This window comes from Onthophagus taurus, chromosome 11 (genome assembly GCF_036711975.1).
Source record: "Onthophagus taurus isolate NC chromosome 11, IU_Otau_3.0, whole genome shotgun sequence".
Classification (NCBI taxonomy): domain Eukaryota; kingdom Metazoa; phylum Arthropoda; class Insecta; order Coleoptera; family Scarabaeidae; genus Onthophagus; species Onthophagus taurus.
Window position 1 is genome coordinate 6,865,600 of NC_091976.1, and position 19,265 is coordinate 6,884,864.

The following is a 19,265-nucleotide window of genomic DNA, read 5'->3' on the forward strand; positions in this document are numbered from 1 at the left end:
ACATAATTGCTTCTATGCTTCATAATGACTTCTAATACTTACCTTACCCCACAATCAGTTGACAGTGAGGATTTAAATACTTTGGAGGTGTCATCGGGAACGTGGCGAAATCATACTAATGGACTACGGCCGGTGAGCCACTTGGGCAGCAATAATTACAAACGACAAGCGGAGAATGTACGAAGTTCTTATGCCCAATATTTTATGACAGAAGGATCTGTTCTGTTCTGGGATTGAATAAATATATACTTACTAAATTTGATTTTGACTCTCCTGTTGATGTAATTTCCGTAGAAAATCAGCTTTACCAAACCAAATCAATTTAGGAGTGTAGATATCATCGGTTCCCATACCACTTTTTTTTGACTTTTCAATTTTGGCCAATTCTTGGCGGTAGGCATCTTTAATACTTTTTATTTTTGATTTTAGCTGCTTTGGTGTCATATCCTCAACTAAACCTTCAGCTTTTAATTCTTCAGTTAATTTTTCGAAAACCGCGTCCCTCAATTTTGTATCGTGATAATTTTTTAGTTTTATATTCCATAATATTGGAAAATTTTCGTAAATTTCCAAAAACTTGCTGATATTACTATTCCACTTCATGTTGAGGCTTTGTACACATAAACACAACAATCAGGTGGTTGCGAGTGAACAAGATCAAGCTTGTTTACGTGTTGCGTGTAATCATGCGCGCTTTTTAGTCGCCAACTATCTGACTAGCCGGATAGTAAAAAAGTGCGCTAGTGGCGTGTAAACTATCTCCGTGTAATCGACCCTTTAGAACAATAAAACGGTCATCAGCTACTATTGTCAATCGTCTTCTTTTCACAGGCGATCGCTTTAAAATACTGCATCTTCGTTAGTAACACAGATAATAAAGTGAATAAAAAAACAAAATGCTCAGAAAAGATTGGGCTACTGTTTGATTTCAGTTAACATCCTCTACTGTAGCAGCTGCACCCCACAGGGTATTACAAATTTCGAATTAATACCCGAATAAAAATTTCTATCGCAGGATTATTACAGAAGAATCAACCTTTCGATCAAAAAAAGAATCATTAAAATCGAATGAGTGGTTCGCGAGAAAGCCAGCTTTGAAATTGTGGCTACATTTTAGTGGCCGTTTTTTTTTGCCGGTCAGTGTATAACTCGAAAACTGAAAGCCATGAGAAACGTTATTATTAATTATAAATTGTTTATAATAAACGATATAATCATAATCCATCCACATCCATCCTTGCTCTAATAATTTTCTAGCAATTTAAAAGCTATTAATTATAATAAAAAGTAGTAACTACTTCTATTATAAATAGGTGATTCCCTGGTTCCTCTCCATTCTGCATGGAAACTTATGTTGAAACTTATTTTTAAAACAATGTTCAGAAGTTAGCACCCAGATCGTGATTCTCAACTCTAAAGAGGAGACCTTGCCTTGTACCTGGTACACCGATGCTTTAACGACAGTTGATCCAGAGTAAGTGTGGATTAAATTGCCCCTCAAGCCCCTTTTTCAAGCTGAAGTTCTTGCTATAAACTTCTGCACAAGAGGTTTTATGCCTCAGCACACGGGATCTAAGGTCGTTCTCAGGCTTCCTAACCGGCCATGCGCCCCTAAAATACCACTTTTTCTACATTGGACAAGCAGAGCATCAAACTTATCGAATTTGCAACGACGAGTCGGAAACTGCTAAACATAATATATACTGTGTGAATGCGTCGCCAGAGGCCGCCTAAGACACCAAATTTTCGGTAAAGTTCGCCTGACACATACCGTACATAAAGGAACAAGACCTTGGAGCAATACTCAGCTTCATCAAGGAAACTTACATTTGCTCTAAATCTTTTGAGGGCTTAAGTTACAATAGGTCTTATAGGTCGAAGTGGCGAGAGGGGCCTTTCCCTTCAGGTCGACAGCAACACAAAAATAAATTGTTTATAATAAGTAGTATAATCATAATCCACAGTGTTCGTCAAGAAATCAGCAACACCCTTTCTTTTTTTTGTTTCATTGCATCTAAATTTCTGAAATTTAGTTTATATTGGAGGTTCATTCAAATGCAATAAAATACGATAATAGTATATTAAAAAACCAGTTTAATGAATGAGTGCTTTAAGTCTTATGAAACGTGTTTTTATCCTTTTTTTTAACAGAAATAAAATAAGTTTTGACAATGTAGGGAAATAGGTATGTAGCAGTTGGTAAAACCGTAACACTTGAAAATAGAAATTTGAATTGACAATTAGAAATTGCCAAAACGCAAAATATATTCATCTGAAAAAAATGTTTTATGTAAACCTCCTGAAATAAGAGAAATTACTCAGAGTTCTATTAAAATACTACTTCCAGAGAAGGCCCACGAAAGGTAGGAACAATAGTACGCTAAATTTAAGACGTGGTGCGAAGAGAAGAAGATTAAAGATATTTCAGAAAATGACCCAATGTCACCAACTTGAACTGGTTCCATAAAATGTTACTAAAATCTCATTACCGCATTGAATGCTGTAAGGAGTCTCATTACAGCACCCGTTTGAGTACTGTAATAGCTTTCATTACCGTTGCGAATTACAAAATAGTATATTAAAAAACAAGTTTCGTAAGACACGGTTGAAATGCACGAATTCAAGTTGAAAAACGGGTGGCGAAGCCACGAGTTTTTTAATGAATGAGTGCTTTAAGTCTTATGAAACGTGTTTTTTATGCTATTTTTTGTAATTCGCGTTTTTATACTTTTTTTTAACAAAAAGTAAATTTTGGCAATGTAGGGAAATAGGTATGTAGCAGTTGGTAACACCGGAACACTTGAAAATAGAAACTTTGAATTGACAATTAGAAACTGTCAAAACACAAAATATATTCACCTGAAAAAAATGTTTGATGTACACGTCCCAAAATAAGAGAAATTGCTCAGAGTCAATGTCCTCATCATTGTGGACTTTGTATTCGATGCTAAGAACGTGTTTAAACATCCATAGACAAAAAATGTCACATTGACAACCAGAAAAATTAATGACCCAATGTCACCAACTTGAACTGGTTCTATAAAATGTTACTAAAATCTCATTACAGTATCGGATGCTGTAAGGAGTCTCATTACAGCACCCGTTTGAGTACTGTTATAGCTTCCATTATCGTAGCGAATTACAAAAAATATTTATTTCGTTGTCTTCATCACTGATGACCGGAAATATACGGTTTCTTTTGGTCTCGATATAGTCTACAACTAATGAAAGCGACAATTCGAGCAAAGCACTTCAAATTCTTAATATACCAGGGACGCGGCATATCAACAAAATGCGCCACTCATATTTACAAGACCATCTGCAGGTCGATAGTGAAATATGCACCGCTGATCCTCGTTAACGCGTTAGAGGAGCCTTAAGCGATCAAAGTTGAGCCAAAAATTTACATTTTATTTTTTATTTCAATTATAAGTAAACCGTAAAATTTGAAATTTTGTATATCTAAGTTTCCCGATTAAAATCTGAACCATCCTGTATAGTTTATTAAAAACATTTGAGCCGGTGAGAATGAAAGTGGCATAAGTCACATTTTGACAAATTGGAGAAATTTAATTGTATGTTAAAATTATTATTGAAAAATCAAATAAAAAAAGATCGCAATACTGAAAACTGATTGCTGTTTGAAATTAAATGATTAACCCGATTTATAAACATTATATTCTGCATCTTTTGTATATACTATAAAAAGTAGGAGTTAAGTGACTTATGCCACTTTCATCCTAAATACGTGCAAGGTAATATGATAATTTCTGGACATACATCGAAAAAAAGTTGTTGTTATTTTATACATTTTCAAGGCTCTTATTACTTGAGTCAATTTCAATTAAATAACATTTCCTATTTTACTTCACATTTTTAATGTATTTAACACAAATATAAAATAAAATTAAAATTAAAGCCTAAGGAACAATGAAATGTGCAACTAAAGAACAAACAAAATATTAAAAATGTCAACATTCTAATACAAATGCGTCCTATATTATTCAATTTTCGAAAATTTTTCAAAAGGTGTCCACTACTGGCTTATAACCTGCAGTTCGTCATCACCTTCCTCTTTATTATTAAGTTCATCACTTTCATCTACATGGAAAGATAGAGGTCCAATATCGCCTTCTATAGCATTGGATGTACATAGATTTAAAAAAAAATTGTGATGCACCGGAGGAATAAACGGCAACAAAGCCATCATATCCTGTTTTTTAAACTCCCCTATAGGTCTTATGTTAGTATAAAGTTTAACGTACGGTATGTTCTTTAAAGAAATAGGCCTTCCCTTTCTGCCAGTTGGCTTTATGTTTAGGACATCAAACTCTATCATGTCCTCTAATGTTTCCTTATACATTATTTTATAAGGACTCCCTTTCGTGTTTATACGTTTATACCAGTTTATACGTTTATTTTCAATATTGATTTTTCTGTTACTAACATTCCTCTTTAAATTTTCAGTAGAAAAAAAATCATTTTTATTCATTGTACTTATTATAAATTTTTTTTTATTTCTACAATTTGTCATTATTATTTATTATTATTGCTGCCGGGCTGAGGAGGGCGGCCCCTCTCGTTACCGCGACCTATAAGATCTATTGTAACTTTAGCCCTCCAAAGGTTTAGGGCAAATGTAGGTCCTTAATGAACCTTAGTATTGTCCTGAGGTCTTGAACCTTTATGTCGGTAGGTAACAGGGGAGTTTTACCGAAGACGTTGTGCCTTAGACGTCCTCTGGCGACGCAATTGCACAGTATATGTTCAGCAGTTTCTGACTCGTCGTTGCATAGTCGACAAGTTTGATCCTCAGCTTGTCCAATGTGGAAGAGGTGGTATTTTAGGGGCACATGGCCAGTTAGGGAGCCTGAGAGCGTTCTTAGATCCCCTTTGCTGAGGCATAAAACCTCTTTGGTTTTGTTTTGCGACGGAGTTATCATACTCTTCGCTTGTCTGTGACCTGGAAGTTCTTTCCAGCGTAAGGCTATCTTTGAAGCCTCCCAGTTGTTGATTATTTGTTTTAGGTGGCTTTTTTGTAGTCCACATCCAGGTTGGGGTCCAATGAAGGGCGTGTTTGCTGCCTCTTTGGCCAGCTTGTCGGCCTTCTCATTGCCCTCAATGTTGCTGTGACCTGGAACCCACCATAGGGTAACATCATTGCCCCTAGCGAGTTCTCTCAAGTTGTTGGTGCACTCTCTGATCAGTGCGGAGCCACACGTGTAGGCCTGAATTGCCTTTAAGGCGGCCCGACTGTCTGTGAAAATGTTTATGGATGCACCTTTTTGTCCCTTCTGTAGGTTCAAAGCGGTGCAGAAGTTTATAGCAAGAACTTCTGCTTGGAAAATTGTTAAGTCCGAGCTGAGGGGCAATTTGATGTGGCTATTTGGTCCACTGATGCCCATGCCTATTCCAAATCTTACTGTCTTTGAAGCATCGGTGTAGCAGGCTAGGGCTCCTCTTTTTAGTTGAGGCCCTCCTTTCGCCCAATCATCCCTGCTACTAAATATGACCTTATACGGTTGGTTGAAATTGTATTCCGTCGGTATAAGGTCCGTTTTAATTTCAATCAGGTGATTTAGACATGGGTCTTTGAGGATCTCGAGGTGTCCTCTGAGATTACCCTGCATAAACTTGAGTGAAGAAACTGTTTTCAGTGATAAAGCACTTAAGGCTGCCTCCTTTTGTATATATATGTGGAGCGGTGTGAGACCGAGTAGGGCTTCCAAAGCAGCCGTCGGACAGGATCTCATTGCACCCGTTATGTTAAGACATGCTAACCGCTGGATTTGTGCCAGCTGTTGTTGAGCTGTCTTATGTTTTGTTTTTGGCCATCAAACTAATGAGGCGTAGGCGACCATGGGTCTGATTATTGCTACGTAGGCCCAATGAGCCATTCGTGGTTTGAGACCCCAGTTCCTTCCTAGGAGCCCGCGGCAGATCTGGTTTGCCATGATGGCCTTTTTCCTCAACTTATCTAAGTGTGAGTTCCAGTTTAGTTTACTGTCAAGTATTACCCCTAGGTATTTAGTTTCTGTTTTGAGGTAAATAGTTCTGCTTTCAATGGAGGGTGCTTTTATTTGTAGCTTCCTTCTCCGAGTGAAAGGGACTATTTCGATTTTATTGGGATTGATGCTGAGCCCATTGCTTCTGCACCAAGTATTGGTGAGTAGTAGGGCTTTCTGCATTAGCTGAGTTATGATTGAATCATATTTACCTCGGATTGTGATTACCAGGTCATCAGCATACCCTTGTATCTTAAATCCGTTTTTAGTTAGGGTGTTCATCAAGTCATCAACTACCAGGCACCATAATAGAGGTGATAGCACTCCCCCTTGGGGACATCCTCTTAGCGCCTTTATAGTCAGCGACTCGCCTCCCAGACTGGCTGTGATCTGCCGACTTTTCAACATGGCTATACACCACTTGATTGTCGACGGATGTATGTCTTTTACGTTTAAAGCCTTCTCTATGGATTCATATGAGGTGTTATCAAACGCACCCTCTATATCTATGAAAGCACAAAGGGCTATCTCTTTGGTTGCAATTGCCTTCTCTAAGGTGCTAGTCAAAGCATGGAGAGCGGTAATTGTTGATTTTGCTTTCTGGTAAGCATGTTGGCTAGGGTGGAGTGGATTTGTGAGAAGCACTCCATTCCTTAGGTATTGATCGATTACCTTTTCCATCCCTTTGAGGAGAAATGAAGTTAGGCTAATTGATCTGTACGCCTTGGGGTCCGCGTTTGAACGCCTACCACCTTTAGGTATGAAGACCACCTTTACTTTCCTCCATAGAGTGGGTATATAGCTAAAGCTGTAGCTAGCTATATATAGGGATATTATTATTGGGAGAAGTTCTTCTAAGCCTTTTTGCAGAAAGATAGGCAGAATTCCATCTCCTCCAGGTGATTTTAGGGGCTTGAAATTCGAGATAGCCCACCTTACTCTGTTGGGTGTGAAAATATTCCCAGCTGTGCTGCGAACCCTACCTGATGGACGGGTTATGTCCATTACTTCAGGGTCGGCATCTGCATGGGGGCAGACTTTTCATACGCACTATGTATGAGATTGTTTAGTTGAAAAGAGGCTATTTCGAGATCCTCTCTGCTTTCAATCTTTGTTTTGATTTCATCAACCTCTTCGCCGATGTGTCTACAAAAAGAGCACCAATCAGTGAGTGAGGAGATTCTGAATTCTGTTTGTTTTGTCATGTCTGCTACAATGACAAAGCGAATATGCTTGTGATCCGCTAAAGTGATTTCACGTGAAACATGCCAGTTTGCGATTTGCGAACTAAGGCGAGGCGTGGCTAGGCTTATGTCTAGCACCTCTTGTCGACTCTTGGTAACAAAAGTCGGTACGTTACCTCTGTTGAGGATATCTAAATTTGTAGTTTGAAGGTATTGGTAAAGATACTCACCCCTTTTGTTTGTGTCTGAGCTGTTCCATGCGAGATGATGTGTGTTCACATCGCAGCCCAGGAGGAGTTGTTTCCCCCTCTTATTGCAATATTCGATGAGGTCTTTCACCTCTTGTGGCGGTGGATCGTCCGATTCACCGGGGAAGTATGCCGAGGCTATAATCGCCTCTTGCTTACCTCCCGGCGTCGGCAATACCGCTGACATTGCAACCAAGTCCCTAGAGATAAACTGGGTTAAAGGTAGGCAGTTTAAAGAGGATTTAGCGAGTATCGCTGCTCGCGCAGGGCATTCTCCTCTGTGATAAAATAACTTACCTGCTTTTGTTGATAGTCTTCTGACTATTCCTCCATATACATATGGTTCCTGAATCAACGCAACATGTATATTGGGGCTGTGGAAGCCCTTGACCAGCACGTCGGAGGCGCTTTTACAGTGCTGGATGTTGGCCTGGATGAAGCCTACTCCCGCCATTATTGTTTGGCGGGTGCAATTTTGGGAGCGGCAGTTTTGCCCTTACCCTTCTTTTCGGAACTAACCTTACCTTTACCCTTCTTGGGGTCCTTGGCGGTTCCGGAAGTTCCAGGTGTTGGTTCGGGTTCTTCCTTCTGTGGCGTAGGCTTGCCGCTCTTTTGCCTCAGGGTGATTTGCCCGAACTTGTAGCTAACCTTATAGTTTGTTCTTTTAAGGTTCTCTACGGAGGGATGGTCAACGGACAACGTAAGAAAGGCACTGCTGCCTTCGGTCGTCCTTTTGAGCACCCTCCATTCGTTGGTGTTCAGGCCTTCGTTTTGGCCTTTAACAATTTTTAAAATGCGGTCTGATTTCTCATCCGCACTGTTGGGGAAATAGGCGTTCATAATAGTCGCTCTAGGTAGCTCCTTTTCATCGATAGCCATTAGGGATGCGCCCTCCCATGGTTGTAGGGTTGGAGTTACGGACTTTATCCAGTCCGCTGTTTCCTGGTTTTCGCAGTTGACTACCAGCCATCCTGCCTTAAATGTGGTGCCGAGGAACTTAGGCTTGATGTCGCCTTCATGTCCCTCGCTAAGGTCCACAATTCTTGAGATGATGACCTCTTGAATAGCCTGCATTTGGGCTGTTGTGAGGTTCACCTCTGGAAATAGGGAATCTGCAATACCCATCTTTTTACCTTCCAACACCTGCTTGAAGCTGGCAGCTGTAGGCTTTTGCCCCACATTTTACAATTTGTCATAATTTCATACCAGTTTTCTGGAACGTAGATGACTTTTCCTTTTGCTGCAAGTTCTACACTGCCAAAATCAGAATCGTTAGGCAAAAACGAATGGCCCGGTAACAAAAACTTCTGGTCTATGACCTCGATGTTAGTTTCATCACTTTGAATAAATCTCATTAATGCCAAACACATATTAATGTTTCGATTTTGTCCTCCGCATGTGTCGCTGTAAACAGTGACTTTCTTTTTATTGTTAGCATAAACTTTTAAGTGCTTTAATAGGCATGACGATATTTCTTGTGAGCCTCTTCGGGCAACTGTCTCATTCCATATGTAGAAAAACCCGGAATCCTTTGCAAAATCATGAACCCCAAAATTGTAGCAGTAAAGACTTCTTTTGTAATAAGCATCAGAAACCGTTAAAACTGGGAATGGTTGATTTTAACAATTTCAGCGTCATCTTTCATACAACTTCTAGCTAACTCAGCTTTCTTCAGATGAAATTCATGATCTCTATCGAGTACCGTCTTATCTTCTTGATTCAAATCTGGGTTAGATATTTTAATTTTGTAAATATCACACCTTTTACATGTATCCTTTTTTGGGCTATAGAAGTGTAAGTTGAATTTCGTATTGAAGATATACCGATAAAAATGTTCCTTGACTGGCTGCCTCTGGTTTTCATAGCATTTTTCGGCGTACAGCGCATACAGTTTTCGCAGGCTCAATGATTGGCATAAATATTTTTTGTTTGGGTTGTGTTTCCTTGTGTAATGACTCTCATACGAAGGAAATGACTGGATATGCTGCATAACGTAAGTTTTATCGTCTTCTGATATTTTCCGTTTAGGACAGCCTTTTAAGCCTCTTAGGTCATCTCCTGGAGTCTGACCATCGAGTGTTTTTCTTAAAGCTCGGGAAACTCTTCTCTCAGACACGTTAAACGTGCCAAGAAAATATTTCTTGCAAACCACAACTGATAAATTATTGTTTGGTTTTAAATTATATTGAAATGAAGCACTCCTCATAATGGCTCCTTCCTTTCTTGGCCTTCTTTGCTTCACTGAATTTTTACTTACTAAACCACATAAAAATGTATTTTGTCTTTTGAAATTTCCCATTTTCCAAAAAGCTTCAAACAACGACTTTCGCTCTACTGGCGTAATTTTGTCATTACAGTTCCTTTTGCAGGAACAGAGAGCATCTTGAAATGTTCTTTTCTCAATAATTTTACCCATCTTTGTAACGTATCGTTGCCCAAAATTTCGTGCTTGCTTCGCAATGTTTTGTTTGTGTAGGGAAGGATTTCGAATTCTTTTCCTACTTTTAGTTTTATTAGAATGTTCCATTTTTGTCGTTTCCTCTTCGTCTTCCGAACTAGACGAATAGGGTACAATCCTTAATGAAAGAAAAGTATTAACACCGTTGTTAGGCATCTGTCAATAATTGTAGAAATATCACTGAAAATTGTTGTGAGTAATAATTAACATAATATTTGCGTAACAATGTTTGACTTATGTCGTTGTCATTCTCAACAAATGTCAAGTATTGTAACAAAATGAATATTCGTGTTGCTCCTAGAGGTGAATTTCGACACAAATTGACTAAAGCGCATTTCATTCTAAATAAACCTATACCTAAGGATTGTAAATACGGACTTAACTCAATTTTTAAAATTTTATGACTTATGCCACTTTCATTCTCACCGGCTCATTTTATAATTATAATTACATTTCTTCTAATTGCTGTTAGTTATCGAGTTATACTGAATTATATTAACTAAAAGTGTAAATTTGAAATTTATGGAATTTATTGCTTTGATGGTTCTTATGAACAATTAATCTTAAAAGAATTTTTGTAATTCGCTACGGTAATGGAAGCTATAACAGTACTCAAACGGGTGCTGTAATGAGACTCTTTACAGCATCCGATGCTGTAATGAGATTTTAGTAACATTTTATGGAACCAGTTCAAGTTGGTGACATTGGGTCATTAATTTTTCTAGTTGTCAATGTGACAATTTTTGTCTATGGATGTTTAAACGCGTTCTTAGCATCGAATACAAGGTCCACAATGATGAGGACATTGAACTCTGAGCAATTTCTCTTATTTTGGGAGGTGTACATGAAACATTTTTGTCAGGTGAATACATTTTGTGTTTTGACAGTTTCTAATTGTCAATTCAAATTTCTATTTTCAAGTGTTACGGTATTACCAACTGGTACATACCTATTTCCCTACATTGTCAAAATTTATTTTATTTTTGAGAAAAAAAAAGGATAAAAACGCGAATTACAAAAAATAGCATAAAAAACACGTTTCATAAGACTTAAAGCACTCATTCATTAAAAAACTCGTGGCTTCGCCACTCGTTTTTCAACTTGAATTCGTGCATTTCAAACGTGTCTTACGAAACTTGTTTTTTAATATACTATTTCCTTCTTCGCTTTTACTTCTCAAGTTACAAAATATTTTACTACTTTGGATAGTTAGGGACATTTTGGGAAATATCTCGAGAATTATCACGGATACAAGTATACATACATATCGACATGGAATAAAAACATGGAAAAACTACTTAAATTTTTTTTTTAATTTAAATTTTCAATTTTCCAAAAATCATGACATCGATAAAACAAAAATCCCCAAAGATACGTCTAACGTTTCAAATATATTTAGCATTCAAATAATTTGTATATTAATATCTCAACGTTAAAATAATATCTTATCTAAATTCTTTATCGTTTTTAATGAAAGTCATTTTTTAATTCATAAATAATATAATTTTTATTTTCGAATTTATCACGATCCAAGGTCCACCACTACACACATAAAAAATCCCTATAAAACCTGACATTTCGCAACAACGAACCTATTTTAAGGTTATGATGACATTTGCTAATAACAAATACGTGTGATTCATTTCATATTAAAGCATAGTTTAAAAATTATTCGTAAACAACGTCTGATGTGAGACTAAAATGGATTTAAAAGTATATTTATTTTTTGGTTTATTACCCCTAAAAGATTGAGGTTAAAAATGTTTAATTTTAGGACGGTCTTTGTGCAGCTTTTCGCGGGTTTTGCGATAGCTTTCGGGGTCTAAAAACACTTGTTTATATGGATAGAGAATTAAACGAACGTACAAGAAGTCGTTTAGCTCAAGGTAATCAAAATATACGGAGAAGGTCCTCGTCGGAAAGAGAAAATCATTCTCCAATTCGAGCTTTAAAAGCCCATGAGTAAGATGTATTTTATAATATTCTAGTTGAGAATTTCTAAGTGTGTATGTTGTATATATTAAATTTATTTTTAGGGAATCTAAGGTTTTAACAAGAACAATGCATTGTTGCCTCTTAAATTTTTGCATATTTTTATGCAGTATAATATGTTTCGAATACATTTTATTACCAACAATAAATACATTATTAGAATACATTTTTGGTAATAAATCGTTGGTGGGAAATTTAATATGGTCTTGGATTAAACCATGTTTATCATGGCTTTTTAAAACATTATGGGTCTTACCTTTATTTGTTTTGAGTAAATTAATTAATAGTTTATGGTTTCAAGTAAGTATTTCTTTATTTTTAACCTATACAAAGATCTAATACTTTTTTTATTTATAGGACATTGCTGACACTGCCTTTAGATATCGAAGAGGTCGTCCCCAATTTACACACAGCATAAGCAAATCAATCTCAGATACAATTTTTAGTATTCTCGTCCAAATTTTATTTTTAGTTCAAGGAATGATTGTTGAATATATTCCCATTTATGGAGTTGGATATGTTTTATCTTTGGTTCATATGTGTTTATTATATTCTTTGTATTCGTTTGAGTATAAATGGTTTAATATGGGTTGGGAATTACATCATCGATTGGATTTCATTGAAATGAATTGGCCTTATTTTATTGGATTTGGATTACCGTTAACTTTAATAACACAATTTTCTTATATCATAAGGTAATATTACTTTATATGTTTGCAGGGTATTTCTGTGACAAACCTAAAAAATGAAAATTAACTTGGGTTCTATATCTTATCTAACTAACTTAATCAATTTATTATTCATTAATCTATTGATACTGCATATTTTTTGTTTAGATTTAGGAAAGAAATGCTTTAATCCATTAATATTGTTTAATGAGGGACAAGAATGTATAAATTATGCAATTCTAAAAGCTTAAAATTGTTGTTAAATTTGTTAGTCTATCTGCTACTTGTATGTTTTTGTGTTTTGACTGCTTTGTTGAATCACATTTTCATTCACATTCTGAACATCACATTTTCAGCATACCAGGTTAAAAAGTTTTGTAATTTATTTATTTGTAATGTTTGGGATGCAAACAGGACCATCCACTAATAATACATAAGAGAACAATACAAAAATTAATGTTAATAATAATAACAAAATATACAGGTGTCTCACGTAACTGGTTCGTTAAAACTTTTTAGGTTCCACTCTTCGTAGAGGTTTGAAATTTTGGTAGCATGGGTTGTTCATTTTAAACATTCAATCTAAAATATTTTCAAGATGACCACCACTTCCGGTCTACCGGAAGTAGACCACAACTTCGTTATATTAAATGGAATGCTATAGTTTTTATTACACCTTTCAATTATACATAAAAAAATATGTTGACTTTCTTAAAAGTTGTTGGTACCTAGCATTTTTTGTTTTCGAGTTATTTTGATTTTAAGCTTTTTTTGGCAAATTTCTCCATGCTCTTTAAAAGCCCATATCTCAGTTAACGTTCATTAAAAAAACCTCTAAATTGGCACGATTACTCTTCAGATGTTGTAGATTGTCATTTCTTGTATCAAAGTATCTTATACAGGTGGTCAAAAATTGAATTACTTCATATTCAATGGCTAGAAAGTCGAAAATTTTAAATGGAACGCCCCGTATTTTTTTACCCTATCAGAAAGGGAATTTAATTCTCTACAAATTATCTATAAACATTCCTATACCTATTTATTGTAGTTTCCCTGATATTGGGAAATTAATCAAAGCATGCACGGAATGCGGGAAAACGTTTGATTTTTTATTAGAAGGCCATGGAATTTTGACAGTTTTTGGTCCATATTTGTGTTATTGTTGTTGTTACTTACTTTTGATCACGAGTGAAAGTCATTGTATATCATGGCAAATTATTCCAACGCCGATATTTTAAATTTGTTTTGTATTCATGGCGAATGTAATAAATTTCTATGTTTTCTATGTCTGATTTTGATTAATTTTCCAATATCAGGGAAACTACAATAAATACGTATAGGAATGTTTATAGATAATTTGTAGAGAATTAAATTCCCTTTCTGATAGGGTAAAGAAATATGGGGTGTTCCATTTAAAATTTTCGGCTTTCTCGCAATTGAATATTGATAAACGATAATTCAATTTTTGACCAGCCTGTATAAGATTCTCTGATACAACAAATGACAATCTATTTGGCAGCATCTGTAGAGTAGTCGTGCCAATGCAGAGCTTTTTTGAATGATCGTTAGCTGAGATATGGGCTTTTAAAGACCATGGTGAAATTTGTCAAAAAACACTTAAAATCAAAATAACTCGAAAACAAAAAACGCTAGGTACCAACAACTTTTATCAAAGTCAACATATTTTTTTACGTATAATGGAAAGGTGTAATAAAAACTATAGCATTCCATTTAAAATAACGAAGTTGTGGTCTACTTCCGGTAGACCGGAAGGGGTGGCCATCTTGAAAATATTTTATATCGAAAGTTTAGAATGAACAACCCATGCTACCAAAATTTCAAACCACTACAAATAGTGGAACCTTAAGAAGTTCTAACGAACCAGTTACGTGAGACACTCTGTATATACAGGGTGTCTCAGCGAGACCGGTCATTAGACGTTTCTGTGGTTCTGGCCAAAATAAAAAATTGAGAATTCAGACTTAAGTATTATCAATTACGTTCTCTTCGTCTAAAATATTTTCAAATTTCTAGCACTTCCGGTTATACCGGAAGTCGCCACCTACTTTATTTTTTTAAATGGAACACCCTGTATATTTTTACATATTTGGAATTGTCTGTTTTGAAGGTTCATAAATAACTTTACTTTTTGCAATTTGATTCGGCCGTTCTCGAGTTATTCGATTTTTTCTAGAAAAATCTGCTCCAGCGGACATTTGTTCAAAAAATCATAGAACACTCGATTTTTGAGATATCAATTTAGGATTCAGAACATGCTTAAACAACATGATGGAGTATGTTTTGGTGCCAAGAACGGCTGTCTAGATCGTTTGGTTACTTTACTATGACACGTTAACTTTTCGAAATTTGGAACCACCATAATTTCATTTTTTTAAATGGCACCCCCCATATTTTATTACTTAGTCATCTTCGGCGTCTCATTTTACATCTTTTATACTCTATATGTCCTATGCCTAACATTAATAGTTTGAGAAATAATTAGGGTTTTTTGAAAAATGCTCACATATCATATCGATATTAACCTAGTGTGCCATGGAAAACAAATGTTTAATGACTTATTGACAAACGTTAAAGTCTGATTTACGTTGTTTGATGCTTGTGAGTCTGAAACCAGATAAAATGGATATTAATAACGTAAATAATGTTTATACAAATAAAGAAATCCATAATTTATTTTTTGTGCACGAAAAGTGCGACAAAGTTCTTAGTAGAACTTGCAGAATGTTTAATGAAAATTATCCGCATTTACCTCCGATGACAAAAGATAAATTTAGAAGAATAGAAGCAAATTTTTTGCATTTTGGACGAATTAATCACGTGTTAAACTGACCAAAAAATGTAGTCGATAATGCAACGGAAGAGGTGAATGCCTTGGCTTATTTCGAGCCCAGTCCCAACACCTCAATTCGAGCTGCCAAAGAAGATCTAGGAATCATACTACGAACTTTGTCGCGCTTTTTATGCATAAAAAAAAAATTAAGAATTTCTTGATTTGTGTAAATAGTACTTTCGTTATTGTTATCGATTTTAACTCTTTTCAGTACTAATATTAAGGGACCTAACAGATAATTATTAGCACACATGCATCAAGTGACGTAAACAAGTGAGTTTTTGACAAGAACTCATTAAGAAGGCTTGTTTTTCATGGCACACTAGGCTAAATATCCATATGATGTGTGCATTTTTCAAAAAACTCTAATTATCTCCCAAACTATTAATGTTAGGTATGGGACATATCGGATATAAAAGATGTAGAATGAGACACATAAAACGACTAAGTAATAAAATATGGGGGGTGCCATTTAAAAAAATTAAGTTATGGTACTTCCAAATTTCGAAAAGTTAACGTGTCATACTAAAGTGACCAAACGATCTAGACAGCCGTTCTCGGCACCAAAACATATTCCATCATGTTGCTTAAGCATGTTCTCAATCCTAAATTGATATAAAAAGAATCGAGTGTTCTCTGATTTTTTGAACAAATGTCTGCTGGAACAGATTTTTCTAGAAAAATTCGAATAACTCGAGAACGGCCGAATCAAATTGCAAAAAGTAAACTTATTTATAAACCCTGAAAACAGACAAATCCAAATATGTAAAAATATACATGGTGTTCCATTTAGAAAAATAAAGTAGGTGGCGACTTCCGGTATAACCAGAAAGGTATAGCAAGAAATCTGAAAATATTTTAGTCGAAGAGATCGTAATTGATAATACTTAAGTCTGAATTCTCAAATTTTTATTTTCGCCAGAACCCCAGAAACGTCTCATGAACGGTCTCGCTGAGACACCCTGTATATGTATATAAAAGTAAACAAAAACCAGCAAAAGGGAAAAAATTAACAAAAAATAAAGTAATAACAAAAACAAAATGACAATATGTTTAATGATATTAATAATAATATCAACGACTAGTTCAGCTGGCGGACAACGCACGCAATGCTACTGACAATGCAAGTGGCGAATGTTTTTCTTGCATGTCGCGGTAGAGGTGTTGAACATATTGAGACCTGAGCAATAGCAATTAAACGTGTACATAAGGCGTGGAACCGCGGCATTTGAAAAAGCGTTCGTATTAGTACGAGGCACCGAAAATACACCAAGTCGCGAGACGGTCGAACAGAAATTTTAAATTTTAACTCTGACAAGATTGCGAAGCAGTCAATAAGGCCACTGCACACTTTATGAAGTAGGGTTAAGTCATTAATTTTACGTTTGGAAGAGAGCGGCATGAGACCAAAAACTGTGCATCGCTGCGCATAATTACAATACGGTAAGCAAAATTTATGCGACAAATACCGAGCAAAACGCTTCTGGACTTGTTCCAAGCGGTCGATGTAGGTGTGATATTGAGGGTTCCAAACGGCAGATGCGTAATTAAGGACAGAGGAATCAAAGGTAGAATATAGTGAACGAATACAGGACAGATCAAAAAAAGGACGGGATATGCGACATATAAATCCGAGCATGCGAGAAGCCTTGTTTACAATATAGTCAATATGAGCCAAAAAAGAGGGTTTAGAGTCAAAAATAACTACAAGGTCTCTCACGCATTCGGATTGTTTGAGGATAGTTGAGCCAAGGGAGTAATCAAAAACGACAGGATAGCGTTTGCGAGTAAATGTAATTTTGCTGCATTTATCAAGGTTTAAGAACAAGTTATTTCTTAAACAATATTCATGTAACCTGTTTAAATCGTCTTGCAATTTTGCACAGTCGTCCGAACTGTTTTCCTAGTTCCGTGGAATTCGCCGGTGAGTTTGAAAGTTACCGCATGTGTACGTAGCAAAAACTATTATATATTAGCTTATGTATGCTAAACTTACAATCAAATACTGTTTTAAATGAAACCTTGATAGAATTTGACCATACGTACAGTAGTATTAGCGGAAAATACGGTAAAATCATAAATGGCTATTACAACGAATCTGTAATTAATATTCTATAACATGCTTTCCACTGTGATTAAAGACCCTTACATCTCCTCAATTCACACGTTTCTTTTCGTATTCCTTATTCAATTTAAAAATTCTGCAGCTCAGGAGCTTTAAGTTGAAACCAAACTTTTAAAATTTGTTACAATAAAATATTTTAAATTTATCTACATAAATTTTGATAAATTTGAACGTTATATTATATTGTCACAGAAACGCCCTGTATTTTTTTCTTCAATTGAAAACTAATTATTTTTATTTTTAGCGCGTGTATATTTTCAACAACCTTTCCAATTTTTATAATAAGCGCAAATGAAGCAAATCCAGTAACAATACAAAGCGTATATCCGTTACATTTATTTTCACCGTCTGTTAAAGTATCGAATATTCTTTTAAGAAAAACCATCGGTGGAAAGAAACCTCCTCCAAACGTCGCAGCAACTCCAAAAAGATGATCGATTTAATACATTTATGATTTTAACCTGATTAGATAAATAAATAATGCGAATTGTAAATTAACCAAATACTGATGAACGAAGGCTGTCTACACATTGTTTTTTTTTCTGTTGTTTATTTATCTTTCTATTATAAAAAAGATTATTAACTAGCTATTTATTAAGAAATCAATTATGATTAATATTTTTTTAATATTTTTTTTTTGTTACTAAATATTTGTTTTTTTTTTTTTAATTTGATTTTTGAATCGTACGATTTTTTTACTTAGGATACGTTTCTTTCAATAAATGGTACTCTGATTTTTTTTTAAAGAGATTATTTTATTTTCCATTGATCATAATATTTAATTATAATAATATTAATAATACTTATTGACAGGTAGGTACACGTACACTACGCAACAAAAATCTCTATGCAACAAATAAATAAAAATTGTATGTGTTTATATACAATAAAATTCTAAGCGGATAACAAATTATTGATTAGCTACAAAAAGGAGGTTGGTAAATATTAAATATATATTTACAACGAAACTATTTATACTTTTTAATTTTATTTTTTGTATTATATGCGGTGAATCACCCTGTATATATTCATAAATATTACTATTTTAATATGGCACGTAAATCTTTTTTTTAACACCAAAGAAATAACTTATTTCTCTATTGCTATCTAACAAATTTTTTTAATAAATATTTTTCTCACAATTAAGTCTATTGCTAAAACATACAGCACCAAATAAAAACGAGTTGTATTCAGTACTGTATTCTGCTACAACTAAGATATTTTTATTTTTTTTCTTTAATTAATTAAATATAATAAATATCATGTGTAACGGATCATAAACAATTCGTTTTTATTTTTGTATAAAAGTGATAAAAATAGTAACTATTTTAGTACTAATTCTTTTTCCTTCTATTGTATTTTTTACGGAATTCTACGAAATATTGTTCCCCCAGTATTTCATCTTTGTAAGTATGACTAATAAAACCGACGAAAGTGAGCAAAAAGAATTTGTGATTGTGAGCTATTTTGACTAGTAAGATTAAAGTTGATTATTTTTATAAAATTGTAAAAAAATTTCATGATTTTTTTGATTAGGAAGACAGGTTATCCAACTGCCTAATTCTTTTTGTTTCCTTTCTTTCTTTCTAGGTATTTTGATATAACATACCAAGTGATTCCGATTTGATTATTTATTAGAAAACCAGTCTTAATTTTAATTCGCTATTTTTTTTCACATTCATTTCGTTTAAAATCTAATTTATTACATTAGATTTCCGTGTAAAAATTTGTACT

General features: G+C 34.8%; 2 protein-coding genes across 2 annotated transcripts; one reads left to right on the forward strand and one right to left on the reverse strand.

The window, feature by feature from the left end:
- Positions 1-252: 252 nt before the first annotated feature.
- LOC111419417 (uncharacterized) lies at positions 253-603 on the reverse strand. The gene has a single exon (XM_023052218.2). The coding sequence runs from the start codon at positions 601-603 to the stop codon at positions 253-255; it is 351 nt and encodes a 116-aa protein (XP_022907986.2).
- Positions 604-11,476: 10,873 nt separating this feature from the next.
- Positions 11,477-18,277, forward strand: LOC111419419 (EI24 domain-containing protein tank). The gene is made up of 5 exons (XM_023052219.2): positions 11,477-11,608; positions 11,670-11,857; positions 11,932-12,187; positions 12,245-12,582; positions 17,776-18,277. Exons 1-5 carry the CDS (start codon positions 11,597-11,599, stop codon positions 17,963-17,965), a joined length of 984 nt encoding a protein of 327 aa, XP_022907987.1. The 5' UTR covers positions 11,477-11,596; the 3' UTR covers positions 17,966-18,277.
- Positions 18,278-19,265: the final 988 nt, after the last annotated feature.